This window comes from Antrostomus carolinensis, unplaced genomic scaffold, assembly GCF_000700745.2.
Source record: "Antrostomus carolinensis isolate BGI_N321 unplaced genomic scaffold, ASM70074v2 scaffold28457, whole genome shotgun sequence".
Lineage (NCBI taxonomy): Eukaryota > Metazoa > Chordata > Aves > Caprimulgiformes > Caprimulgidae > Antrostomus > Antrostomus carolinensis.
Window position 1 is genome coordinate 61,628 of NW_010328512.1, and position 13,221 is coordinate 74,848.

General features: G+C 37.8%; 1 protein-coding gene across 1 annotated transcript in view; it reads right to left on the minus strand.

The window, feature by feature from the left end:
• The window catches only part of CHD7 (chromodomain helicase DNA binding protein 7), a 50,778-nt gene extending 38,572 nt beyond the window's left edge, over nucleotides 1-12,206 (minus strand). Inside the window, 6 exon segments of the mRNA XM_010172281.1 lie at nucleotides 549-663; nucleotides 2,097-2,152; nucleotides 6,936-7,001; nucleotides 8,069-8,206; nucleotides 11,510-11,648; nucleotides 12,175-12,206. Coding sequence (XP_010170583.1) covers nucleotides 549-663; nucleotides 2,097-2,152; nucleotides 6,936-7,001; nucleotides 8,069-8,206; nucleotides 11,510-11,648; nucleotides 12,175-12,206 — 546 coding nt within the window.
• Nucleotides 12,207-13,221: the final 1,015 nt, after the last annotated feature.

Here is a 13,221-nt window from a genome sequence, read left to right on the forward strand (position 1 = left end):
GCTTGAACTATACACTAAAAATAAATAAATACAGTAGCATATGAATCTGTTTTTTTCTCAAAAGACAGCATTTGACCGAAAGGTATGCTTTCAGAGACACAAATGAGCAGATCTGGTCTTTTACTGACAGGACCCCCGCCACACTACTGCTTACGGCTCTAAGTGAAATTAAATTGATGATAAAAAGCTTAGAATCCCTAGTGAGCAGCAGTCCGTTACAAAAGAAAAATGTGATGCATTTTTCTGGCAGAATCAGCTCCTGAGACAAAAGAGACCTGGTACGTATTCACCCAGAGTCATGCTTGCAATGCAAACAACTAACCACTCACTTTTAAGAAAAAAACCTGTTCTAAAAAGTATAAAGTCAGGATAGATCACTTGAGTTTCATAAACTTGCAAGACTTGGATCAAGCATGGTTGTATTTTATACAAGAATAAAAGCTACTAATATATCACACAGCTGTTCAAAATCTTCTGCTTGTATAGAGAACTAGAATTCATAAGAATATTCCTTAAATACCTAAAAGAAAGAAACAAACAAATCATACTTCTGAAAGGAATTTGTTCTGGCCCTGTTTTGCCTTAAACCGCTTAATCTTCTGCTGAATTCTCTTGTCTTTGTCCAGCTCTTCCACAGATGCCCACTGACAATGAAGGTAAGAACTAGAAAATGAAACAGAAAAATCTTACTCAAGACTATGCTTCCACTGCATACTCTGATGTATCCCACCAGTACAGCGAGATCTTTCCAGCACACTGTAGTGCCACGCTTGGAAAACTGGACACGATCTTCATCATAAGAGTTATTAACAAACTGTCTTTACTGCAAGTAATTACACTTGCTAATGGAGAAACTTGTCAGCAAATACAAAACATCTCTCACTCAAAATTTAAATATATATCCCATACATTTAGTGTTTCGCACAGAGCTAAAATGATTTTTATTTGGCATACTTAAAACATAATTACTGTACAAGACATTTATCATAAATGTCACTATTCAACATCATATTCTAGTCAAGAGTAGGGTTTTTAGAAGCTAATAAAAATATGCATACATTTCACACACTAACATGCTATACACGCTTCTTCATGAGAACAGCATTGTAATTAAAAGTCATGCAAATCAACTGAAGTTTTAACACTAACAGAAAGAAAAGAAAAACCCTTGTAAATGCAGTTATACAGTAATAATTAATCTTTAAGAAAACATAAAGTAAGGAACAGCATCTCTGCCAAAATTCCTTGTCCCACTTTATAAATTTAGAGTCTGTCAAAAGTTAATTGCTAAGAAGTCTAAGACACCAATAGCTAATACAAAAATTACATGCCAATGTAATAAAACTAAACAAAGCATAATTAAGCTATTAAACATCATGCAATAATCAATATAGTGTAAAAGGTACAAAGGTGGCAGTACATCTAGTGTGAAGCCAACTATCTGCAGTTAGCTGCAAGAAACTCACTTTAAGTTAATTTCTCTCTCAGATGGAAAATCTGCTAAAATTAAACAAGATAAGCTACTTTTCCAAAAGAAAAATGAACTTATCCAGCTGTGAAGCATCTTATTTTACATACCGATTGTGTTGCAGTTTCAGAGCCCAGAAGTGCAACAACATGCTGCTCTCGCCACTACTGCATCCCTCTTACGGAGGGGCAGCCAGCTGCTGCCATACTGGAAGCCATCTCATTTATCTTAAGACATTTTGTTAAACACAAATCTTGTTTTCAAAACAATGTTAAGGGTTATTTTTGAGCGGTTTCCAGGCACATTACTCCACGGTTGCAGTTAGATCTACACATCTGCACAGGTATGTGCTCATGAATCTGCACGCATAACGAGCCTTGAAGTTTTTAGTAGAGTTATTTTACCTGCAGATTTCATTTTGAAGAGAACACAAATCAAGATGACACTATCAAACCCACTACCACCAATGCAAGGTATTTCCCTGTTTATTTGACACTGTTTTGGATCAAACATTAGAAATGTTTCAAGTTGGAGAGTAACAGTTATATTATTCACAAAACTAGTTTTTAAAAACTATTCGGAAATTATGTGAATTAAAGACAGTAATCAAACCTATAACTTTACTTACAAGTTTTTGTACTTTACATAGAATTCCTCTATTTCTACCTCCTCTCCATTCTCCATCTATAAGAAAAGAATTGTTGAAATATGAATTAAACAACTAAACAGCCCAATTTAGTTAATGATTAAAACTAGCCGAAATACAGAATACGGTCCCCACGCAGAGAGACAAGCGGAGGTGTAGGAAAGGGTTTGTGGGGGGAGGACATGGGTGAGGAGTTTCCTCCATCAGCTTACCCAAGTACATACTGCACTGCTTACTACAACTTCCAAGACATGAATCATTTGAACTCCTCCCTAACCACATGCTGCTTCATTCACAACCTCACCCCAAAGCTGGCTTTCTGCCAAACCCACAGTGTTAAGTAGAAGCCAAGTGTACCATTTTCTCAGGCAGCAGCCAATTAGCAACTGCACTCCTGAATGCCATATGTATTATTTTTGGCTGGCTCATGGCAACTTTACATTGTGGGTTTTGTAATGTTTGAAAAAAGAGTTTTAAAGGGGGTTTATTCCTCCATATAGTTAATAACTCCAAACAAGAAGCCATATAAAACTAAACCTTATACCTCTGCTAGAATTTTAGTGCATCAGTGTTCATGGCTTTAGTTTTACTCAATGGTGCAATTAAATTCACTCAGGCAAGTGTCTCACATACAGAGCAGCCAAATTAAATTAACACCCGAAAACTACATTTAAAGCAAGGTTAAAGTTCTGATATAAAACAGCAAAACCAAGGGCATTCAGTGCTAAGGGTTGAGACTACTCTTAACTCATCCCTAGTGCCAAAGTATTGCATAACATATGGCGTGTAATACTTTGTTGAATTACTCCCGAACCCAGCCAGTTAGGACAAACTAAGGACAGTGCACCAGGCACACATTTAAAATTCAGTTTATGTCAAAACATTAATGTTTTTTGTTTACTAATGAACTTTGGAACAATTTTAAATTGAAGGGGAATTTCTGTTCTACTTATTTCATCAGGGACAACACCACCTGTAACAAATACTGTATGTAGCACTGAACAGACAAAACTGTTGACCCCTGTATAAATCAACATCCTCCATCTTTTATATATTTTTATACATATGTGTGTATACATATATATATCTGTAGCAAGTGAGAGAGAGAGAGAAAATCAGAGAGAGACTACTCTGAAGCTAGAGGATAAACTGTCATCTTCCACACTCTCTCTCAAAAGAAAAGTTGCTGGCTAGACGTTACTTCCATAGTAATGCAATTAAAGGAAAACAGCAGCAGCTGCATTAAACTGTTCTAGCACAGTAAAGAAAAAAATAAGGTATTCCTAATCCCCGATTTCCATAGTATTCCTTCTCTTCCAGACTAGCACGGGGTTTTAGCGTTTATATCACTGCTGTACAGTCTGCTTGTGTTCCTTTCTAAAGAGCAGCAACACCAGCTTCCTTCCACCCAGTTCTCCCTGAAAAAATGGAAGAAGATAAGGTCTTCCTGGTGCTACTTCTTGATCCTCTTGAATCCTCTGCTGAATATATCCCCTAATCCTAAACACACGGAAGAAGCTTCTCTGTCACTTACGAAGATGCTGTCAAAGGAAGGAATTTGAAGACCATCAAGGGGTTTTTTTAAACAGAAAATTTAAAAGGGAGTATTTCTCAAGAAGTTATTCATATCTAGAGGTCAAAACTCAAAACTGTATTAAAAAAAAGTACTAAAAAATGGAGATCCCATTACCTGAATCTATTCACTACCCTGAGGCAAAAACAGGTCTTTAAGAAGTCATCCCTAATTTTAAGACAGTAACTTTTTTTATTTTCTGAAACTTATTATGGCCAAGTCTCTCTGATTAGTTTTGAATCAGAATCCTTTGAGATACATCAATCTTACAATGACAAGCTGGTTAAACACCTTTATTAAAGATTTCTGACAACTTAACTCCCCTCAACAGCATTTCAGTCAAGTATATTTACTGTCAACTGCCAACTTATTAACAATAATTTACAATGTAAATCTTGATAAATTCTGTAACTCTCATGAGTAAAACAGACTTTTGCATTGTCTCATAGGTAATAACTGGTCTATGCTATTACTGTTCTATGAGTGTGCATCAGAGATTCACCTAAATAAAGTATTTCAGAAAAAAATATTTTTAAAATCTTACTCTGACACTCACGCTTATGGCAAAATAAATAAATTCTAACCAAGCTACAATCGCCAGCACTCAAGCAGGTTTAACAACATATCAGTTTAGGATACATGAGACAGAAGCTTATGCCTCTGACATCACTGTCCAACCCCCACTACACATACACATTGAACAGGTAGAAAGGTGAGATAGAACATTTATGCAAAATTCTCCCAAAATTGATTATGCAGACATCCGAAAATAGCACATGGCAGACTTGGGCAATACACTTCAAATAATCATTGCCCAGGTGTGACCACAATTGACAAACTTATCCACAGTCTGTGCAGATAACTGAAGAAATAAATGATCCCTTCCTTCAAGGAAATGCTTAAGGAGCGCACATCTTGCCCTGCCATTGCCACAGAAGGGCTACAGTAATACCTGCTAATGCAGGAGTTACTTCAGCAAGGCAGTTGTACACAGCTCAGTCAGATATAATTCTCACCATGTGTTGGTAGGCAAAAAGAGAAAGGGCAGGTACAATGTTCTACAAACTCCATAGTATGTGCTATTTGTGCTAAACAGCATATTTAGTTCTAGCCATTCCTTTTCAATGTTGAGGACCAGAAATTCAAAGAGGACTGAAGCTGGTCAGGAAAATAATTAGAAAAATGAAAAATTTCCACATATAAACTGAAGATACCGGGACCAAGACAGTTTGGAGAAAAAGAGGTACATGGACTTAACACTTTCTGCAAGAAGGAAGAGTATTCAACAGAATTAAAAATTCCATGTTAAGAACAACAGGGAAAAGCATTTGTCTTTTATACTTTAAACATGAACTAAAGTAATTTCTACCTTTTATTCTGTACTTTTCAAAAACAGTTACAAGTACAGTGCTGCATCATACCTGGTAACTCCACAACTAGACTAAGGCTAATTTTGAGAAAACCAGCCTAGTTTTATGATAAGAACACTGCTCCAAAAGTGTATTTGTTATCTAATGTCCTTTGCTTGAACACAACATCTTTGTCACAACCTAATCCACTGAAAGGTTTCCTAGTGAAGCCTTTCCTCATGTTTATTTTATGCACTGGTCCTGATCGCAGCAATTTTACTTTGATTAGTAATCTAACAATGAGGGTTTTGATGACGTTAGTGAGTGTAAAAGCCCTTTAATAAAAGCACAGTTGGATACTTCAGATGTTAAATATTAACATCCTGAAATCCATTTTTTTTTTTTATTTTGGAGAGAAGGGTTGGGGAGAAGAGCAGGGAAAGAAGAGACACCCCTCAAACCTGTAAATACAATCCATAAAAAACATTAAAGAAAGAGCTCAAAATAGAGCTCGCCTCCAGCAGAGCTCGCAATCAAAGACATGTAGGCAGCAGACCAACCACTTTCCACAAACTGCAGCAAAATACACACTCCCCATGAGTAATCACACCTTTGTTTGCCGGGGAGAGGAAGAAGAGAATAATTGGTGAAAAACAGCTTCCAATGTAGAGACATTTATGAAAAGACCACATTCTCCTCTCCTGCCCAGTAGACCATCAGGACAACTAATTACTGAGTTTATATTACATGAAGTTTATTTGAAAAATAAGCCTATGGTCTGAAATACAAAATATAGCTCTGGACTTCAAAAAAAGCTCTACTAGAGGTTTTGTGCCGTGAAAGCTGCAGAAACAGGTCAAATTGAATCACAGCCAGTCATGACATCGCATGAATTTAGGTTTACAAAGCTGTTAATGATGTTATGACAGTAGCAATAAAATAAGAAAACCAAAAAAAATCCCCCTCCTTCAAAAAACCAAACCATCACAACATTAAATATATATATATATATATATGTACATATATATATATATATAATGAATAAAAACAACTTTCCCTCCTCCAGTCCGAAAATTAAAACTTTGAGGAAAAGAAATATTTCTGGGTAATTAAGATCAACGTGAGTACCATACGTATATTAATCAGACAGTTTTCTGCCCCACTGCAGTACAAGTCAGAGAGTTAGCTACACAAGAGAGTCTATAAAATCTAACAATGCCCTTTTTGGAACAAGTTCTTTTCTGCTTCCTACTCAGAGTTTAATAGTTTGGAGAGGCAAAGGCCAATCGAGTTGTGAAGCACATTAGAAGAATCTGTAAGCAAAATAAGAACATAACTAGCCAACAGGGCAGAATTAAAAGAGAACCACACTTAACTGGAGAGAGTGTTCCTTTCACCATCTTAGCATAGTGACAAGGAAGACATTAAGCACCTGTGTATGTAACATTCTTGATCACATGTAAAGTTATTTTAGCTGCTAAGCAAAACAACTATCAAAAGATGCAACAATTATGGGCAAAGATTTCTCTTTACTAGGACAGGCAGAAACCTGGGATGCAGGAGAGTTCTCTCGCTCCTGAAACTCCCATGAAACATCATGCTGAAGTGTAGAGCACCTTAGCTTCTGCCCAGGTATGTATATTTGCAAAAATAAAAATGATCATCTGAAGAAAGGCAAGAAAAGAATGTAAGACTAAGCAAGCAAACTGTTTTGTGTATGTCTATCCAAAAGCACATAAAATACCATATCAAGACACTTTCAGGGAACACCCTCTATTCAAGAAAACTGTTTTTCAGTTAGGAATATCTGAGTTATTTTAAGAACTTAATACATGCTTCAGCAGAAATATGCTTAGCCTGTTTAAAAATATGGAGTGAAGGGGTTTTGTTTTGTTTTACCTTTTTCTTGACTGAACGGCTACTCATTATTTTCTCCACAACAGGACCTTCAGCATCAGCAGATTCCTACAGCATAAATACCACACAAGAGTTATGGGAGCACATCTTTGTTCCTTCCTTCATCAGAAGAAGTTCAAATCATTTTTTTGCAACAGGAGTTTAATACACAGGAGTACTTCCCCCCCAGCACGAGAACTGAGAGGATTCAAATACATTTAATACCATAATAAAGGATTGAAGGGCACTTGTTTAAGCCCATTTTTAAGAGCTAACACAACTCTAACTCTCTCCCTAAGGCTGACACGCACAGATATAACAACATGGCGGTTCACCTCTCCTAAAATGACACATGCATTCAGCACCACACAGCCTAAATATCAGAAGACGTTCAGAAAGTCCAGTCAGCTGTATAAGCCTCAACACAATAGCTATAAAAATTTCCTGTGATTCTCTATCGCACTATTACATTAATTCACTATTACAACTGGAGGCAAACCTAGCAAACTCTCTGTCTGATAAGACACAATTAAAAATGGAGATCACATAAGATATTTCACAGGCCTTAACAAACTGCCACATGAAATACCAAAGAACGTGTACATATTCTCCAATAGGTCATCAGTTAGTTAAGTGAAGTAGTTCTTTGAAAAAGCACTACAAAACAATGAGATTGTTACAACAGTCATTCCTACGTTATTACCCCTCATCTTATTCAAACTATTTTATCCATCATTTACATTGCACAGAGAATAAAGTGTACCCTGCTGGGTACTACAAGGCAGTAATTTCATAAAGGGGTTCTTACGGTGCCTAGCAGCAGGGAACAAGCTTGAGTGGTTTATTAAAGTCACAGAAGCCAGACCACTGAATTCACAGAAGTAAATTCAAGACTCCTAGCAGCCAGTTTAGGTTTCCTTTAGGCAGAGACCATTAATTTCAAAGAATTGTGTCAAATTTCGTATCATCACCTTGTAAGCGAAGTCATGAATTAATAAGTTCTTTAAGAAAGTAAAAAGTTAATGCTTTCTGGCACACTGTCCCAACCATGGGTGAGTATCACTTTGGAGAAGGGCCCATATTTGAACTCCGAATGCTGCAGTTACAGCCATATTTCCATTCCATTCATATCTGACCTGTTGCTCTGACTGAGAAGTATTTGAAGGAGAATCTCTTCCAGCAGCATCAGCATCATCAGCCTCCTCGTCTGAAATCTTGAACTCCAGGTCTTCTGTATAACGCTTCCTCTTCACCTGCCTGCTGGAGCGTCGCTTCTAAATAGAAAGCGTTTGGTATTTTTATGAGAAACAAAACTGGGAAATTGTAGAATAACGGAGGAAAAAAAAAAATCTTCATATTTCTCAAATACACTAGTGAGTAGCAAACATTATTTTTACAGCACCGTCATAGAAATAGTGGAATCAAGATACTACTATATTTATAAATTCCTGCCTGTTAGCCACTTTTAACTTCTGGGGGAAAAAAAGGGGGGGAAAGGGGGAGTAAAAAAAAAAAAACAGCCCAAAACCCCACGTCATCCTTGTTCTGAGTTGGGAAGTGTTTTGGTTTTTGTTTTTGGTTCTTGTTTTGTTTATAGCATTACTAAAACCACGTTAAGAAATTAAAAAGTCTATCTCAGAAAGCAATTAAAATACAAGAAGTTGCACCTCTCAATTCATGTCTACGACAAACTTTGACAGATGGCCAGTGCAGGAACCAAACACCACCTTTCCGCAGCACGGCCCACAGTGTTGCTAAGCACTGACAACACGCTTCTTGCTCTCCCCATCCGCCCAGTTGCACCCAGATTATCTTGTAGGGGAAATACAATGAAATACGATTTCCTCACTCCACTGACCCAGCGCTGTACAGAGAGACATCCTGCAGTACAGCACGGGGAAAGAACCCAAGCTAGTAAAGGAGAATGAAAAACTCGAACCATCCCGAACTGAAAACCTGATTTCTGTGTCCCTACACCCTCATCTCCAGGATGAGAGAACGCTTCAGAGAAACTGCAGAAAACAATCTGTAAAATACACGAGCACCTATTTGACACAATTGGCAACTTGACACTCAATGCCAGACACCATTTTCTGCAACAACACAATTCAAATTCCCAGGTAATTTGCATCAGGTTACGTATTTTGAAAAGCTGAGAGCATATGCTGCTGAAAGAAACTGCCAACTGAGCATCAAATATATCAACGGATTGATGTATTTAAAAAAAAGAGATGTTGAATATCAACTTTCAAAAAAAACCCAAAAAACCAAACCCCACCAAACCATCTTTATGAATTGATATACTACTTATTTTTATATCTCTCTCAGCTGAACACACACCTTCATGGGCACATGCAAATACTTATGTAGCTTGTTTAACAGATCTATGCACCCAGGGCTCTCATTGTACACAGACTAAGTCAAATATTTACTTTTAGATAGTTAATCATACTTTTAAAAACACAAATATCTGATGCACTTCATAAAATTATTTCTTTAACTGAAAATGAAATTTTTGAGCAAAGATTAAGTTCACTCTTTTAAACTATGATGATGTGGCTTATACCTTTAACATAGTGACTTATGGGGGCTCCCACAAAACTGTAACAATATTTTTATACCTGAAAATAGATACCACTTGCCAGATTTGCACCCTTATTTCCATCATCACTTGTGGCAAAATACCAATTTTCTTTTGGCTCAATAGTAAGTCTCACCATTATTTTTGGTGCCAAAAATATCTTCTTCCATTTCTCTAATAGAAAAGATGCCTACAACATAATGGTAAGCCTCTATTTGACTTTTATTGACTTGATTAGCTTCCCCTTTCTTCCAACACATCCACATGAGGCTTTGCAATTGTTATGCATTGTTGTCAGAAACTGTACATACATTTACCTGCATCAGATTATCTTTTACTCATTAACTGATCTATAGGTAAAAAGGTGAGTAATAGGCTTGATAATGGAATATAAAAAAAAATCTGTAAGCACAAAAGTAAGTGCTTTTCCTCTCTAAAGATAACAAAGCATCTCTTCGTGCATTACTACATAACGTGATTGCAGAAGACTCGGTATTTAACACTAAGAATGCAACGGTGTTTTGGACAACTGCATAATATCAATCTAAGCTGGGAAATGCATAACAAGTTCATTAATTCTAGCTGCCTTAGTGTATGTGGTTGTAACCCTTCCCTAAGTTTACGCAAAGAAGTGTGGGTGCAGCAGTATAATGTGCAGTTCAAGAAAACAAAAATTACTTGAAATACCATATTACAATTAATTAAAGTGATGCAAATACCCTAACAAGAAAACCCACTTCAAATGTAAAATTTATCAACTAACTCAGTTTCACAAACAGAAAGTCTTGTCCCACTAAACTGAAAACAAGCAAAACATGCATATATATTGAACTGTGGACAGAAACATCTTCAAATTAACCCAAAAAACCATCAGATCCAAAAGATTCTGCTACATCTTTTGTCAGCACCATTAATCAGGCTAAGAGAGACTTGTGGCACAGTACGAAAAACCTTATTCTTCAAACATTTCAACCTTTGCATGGTGTCATCTCAACTTTTCTAATTCAGAATACACGGCTGGCATGAATCAGATGTAACACTCTCTTCTATTTTTGCTTTTAACTAGAATACGTTAGATTGTGCACATTTCATTATACTCTACATCCTTCCAGAAAATAGTAAGGAAGGCATAAATGATGTTTGCATTAGGACACCACTACCTCCCAACCTTTTCACCAGGCTGCTTTGACCATTCTCAAGTGATCATCAGTCTGGACACCTCTCATAACCAGAAGCAACACATCTACAACCTGATATGCAATGAATTTCAGTAATATCAGCATGACTGTTTAGGAGTCTCATACTTTCTCCATCACAATTTACCTCTACCCCTTCACGAGGCAATTCTTAATTTTATAGAAGCAAGCCAGAACTGACCACTTCTTAACATGGCTAATGACAGAGCACACAAAAGTTGTCACATATGCTATTTCTATTTCCGGATTTTCTTTACATGAAATAAAGTCTGGACAGAAAATGATAGGTGCACAGTGTCCAAGAGAAATTATCCGTGTTAGTCAATGACTGGCAAGCCTGTAAAAGCACCTTCACCATTAAAGCTGTGCAGTTATAAGTCCCTGACTCACACGCTTCTGACATCCTGCTTTGTCATGTCTTATTCTTGATTCTGGAAGGTTTGTAAAGCCAACGCAAGAAGAAAGACAAGACTTGCCAGTACGACCTTGTAATGGTACATTAAATCTATAGAACAGAAAATTCAGCGCATAATTGCAACAGTGGTGGAAGAGGACATGTGAAAACTCAGCAGCAGCGTACACCTGTCTGCAGGTAACAGGTCTGTAAAGTGAAATCATGATGACGAGTATTTGTTTTAGTAAAATATTCACCACGGTGATTTCCAGTTCTCATCATCTTGGTATGTCATTCTCAACAACAGAAAATACCCAAACACCTCTATCTCTAACGACGACTGTGAGAGCTAACGTTTTATGCACTGGAATTGCCAAAGGCTACACTGAACTTGAAAGAGCATTACCTGAACCCCTGGGTCATCTTCATCTTCAGGATGAGGTGATGGTGGTGGAGTTTTGTCCAAATCTGAGTTTTCAGAACCTTCCTTTCCCTTGTTAACCTTTTTCTTCGCAGCACTAGTTTCTGAATCTGGTTTCTTGTTACTGAAACAGAGGTATGTTTAATCAATATTTGTACAAAAACGTAAGTGAAAAGTGCTTAACGAAATAGTTTATCTGCGAGAAGTTTATTTCCAGTGACTTCATTATTTTCAACTGCCTTCTTTATTTAAGTATTTAAACATAACTGTAAAATCAATGATGCATGGGCCATCACTATACATTTCCTATTCCTTAAAGAACAGATACTTTACTTCTTTCCTTCAAGATCTTGGACAGTGACACTGAATATGTAATTCAGCAAGAAACTAAAAATGAGACTGGAAAGGAAGAGCTGCTCACTTCAAAACCTTCACTTTCTGGAAGCAGTGTTTGGACAACCTGACACATATGAAGAGAAAGAATTACAGATATACTTGTCTTGATATTAACTGTGCAGATCAGGTGAGCAGAACCAGAGGAAACATTACGAAAACAAAGGATTGAATGAGAAAATTCTTTGTTTTCTTCTACCATCCCTGCTATTTCCAAGCAGGAAAGGCACTTTTGTGTCAGCTGAGGGCACCCATACATTCTCAACACATGCAACAGCAGCTCATACATGGCGCAAAACCACCCACCTGGTATCTCAGTGGCTCCATGATACTAGAAAGCTATATCCACTGATGGCAAAGAAAGGTTTCGGGGATTGCTTCTCCCCATCCTCCCCCATGAAAACGCTCAGCACCTGAGGAGCTGGGACCCCAGCTCCCACTGCACTCGGCGGCCTGGAAATGGGTGAGGACCCACCTATCAAAATCCAGCTTTCAACGACATTGTCACCAAATCACACGCTGAAATTATCTCCAGCATTGCGAGGGTGAAATTTTTAAATGGCAATAAAGAATTGATGGTACAAATCAGTCATTTTAAGCACATTTAGCCTTTGACTGTCGTGTGGGTTTTCGCTAGTCTTTCTTCCCCTCTGTGGTCAACCCACCAGGCCGGTTACCGATGTGACAGGCTGGTTGTGGAAAGTTGCTGAGATATTTAAGAGCCGAGCAGAATTACGCACCGGTATCTGACAAACGGTGAGTACAGGTTGGCAAACAGTATGACAGGAACTTTTATATGGCTTCTGAACCCTCAACGTTTTTAATTTCATATGCAGGATGCCGCCTGGGGTTTGTTTTTCCTTCATAATCCCCAGCCTTGTAACTTCGCAAAAAACCATCAGCCTCAAGCTTGTTCATTTTGATCAGCCCACTGAAGGTGTATTTTGGAGCTGTAAGTTAAAGTTCCCGAATATGGTCACATGTCGCTTTGGGACCGGGACAACTCGGTTGCAGGATTATCCTCTTTCGCAGCCTGTGTTTTAAACTAATGTTGTCTTAAAATAGTATTTACACGTGAAAAGACGGGGAGTTTGGGGAGTGAATTTGTATTATCACGAAATTACAGGGTGTGACATAGCTTTCCTCTCAAAAAAAAACGAACCAAAACAAAAAAAACTCCTCAAACTGCGACGGTTTAAAGAAATAAAGAAGGAGAAAGCTGGACCTCGCGGAAGAAGCGCGGACACCGGCCCAGCCCTCAGCCGCGGCGGCGGCGAAGGGGAGCGCGCGCGCTGCCCTCCCTC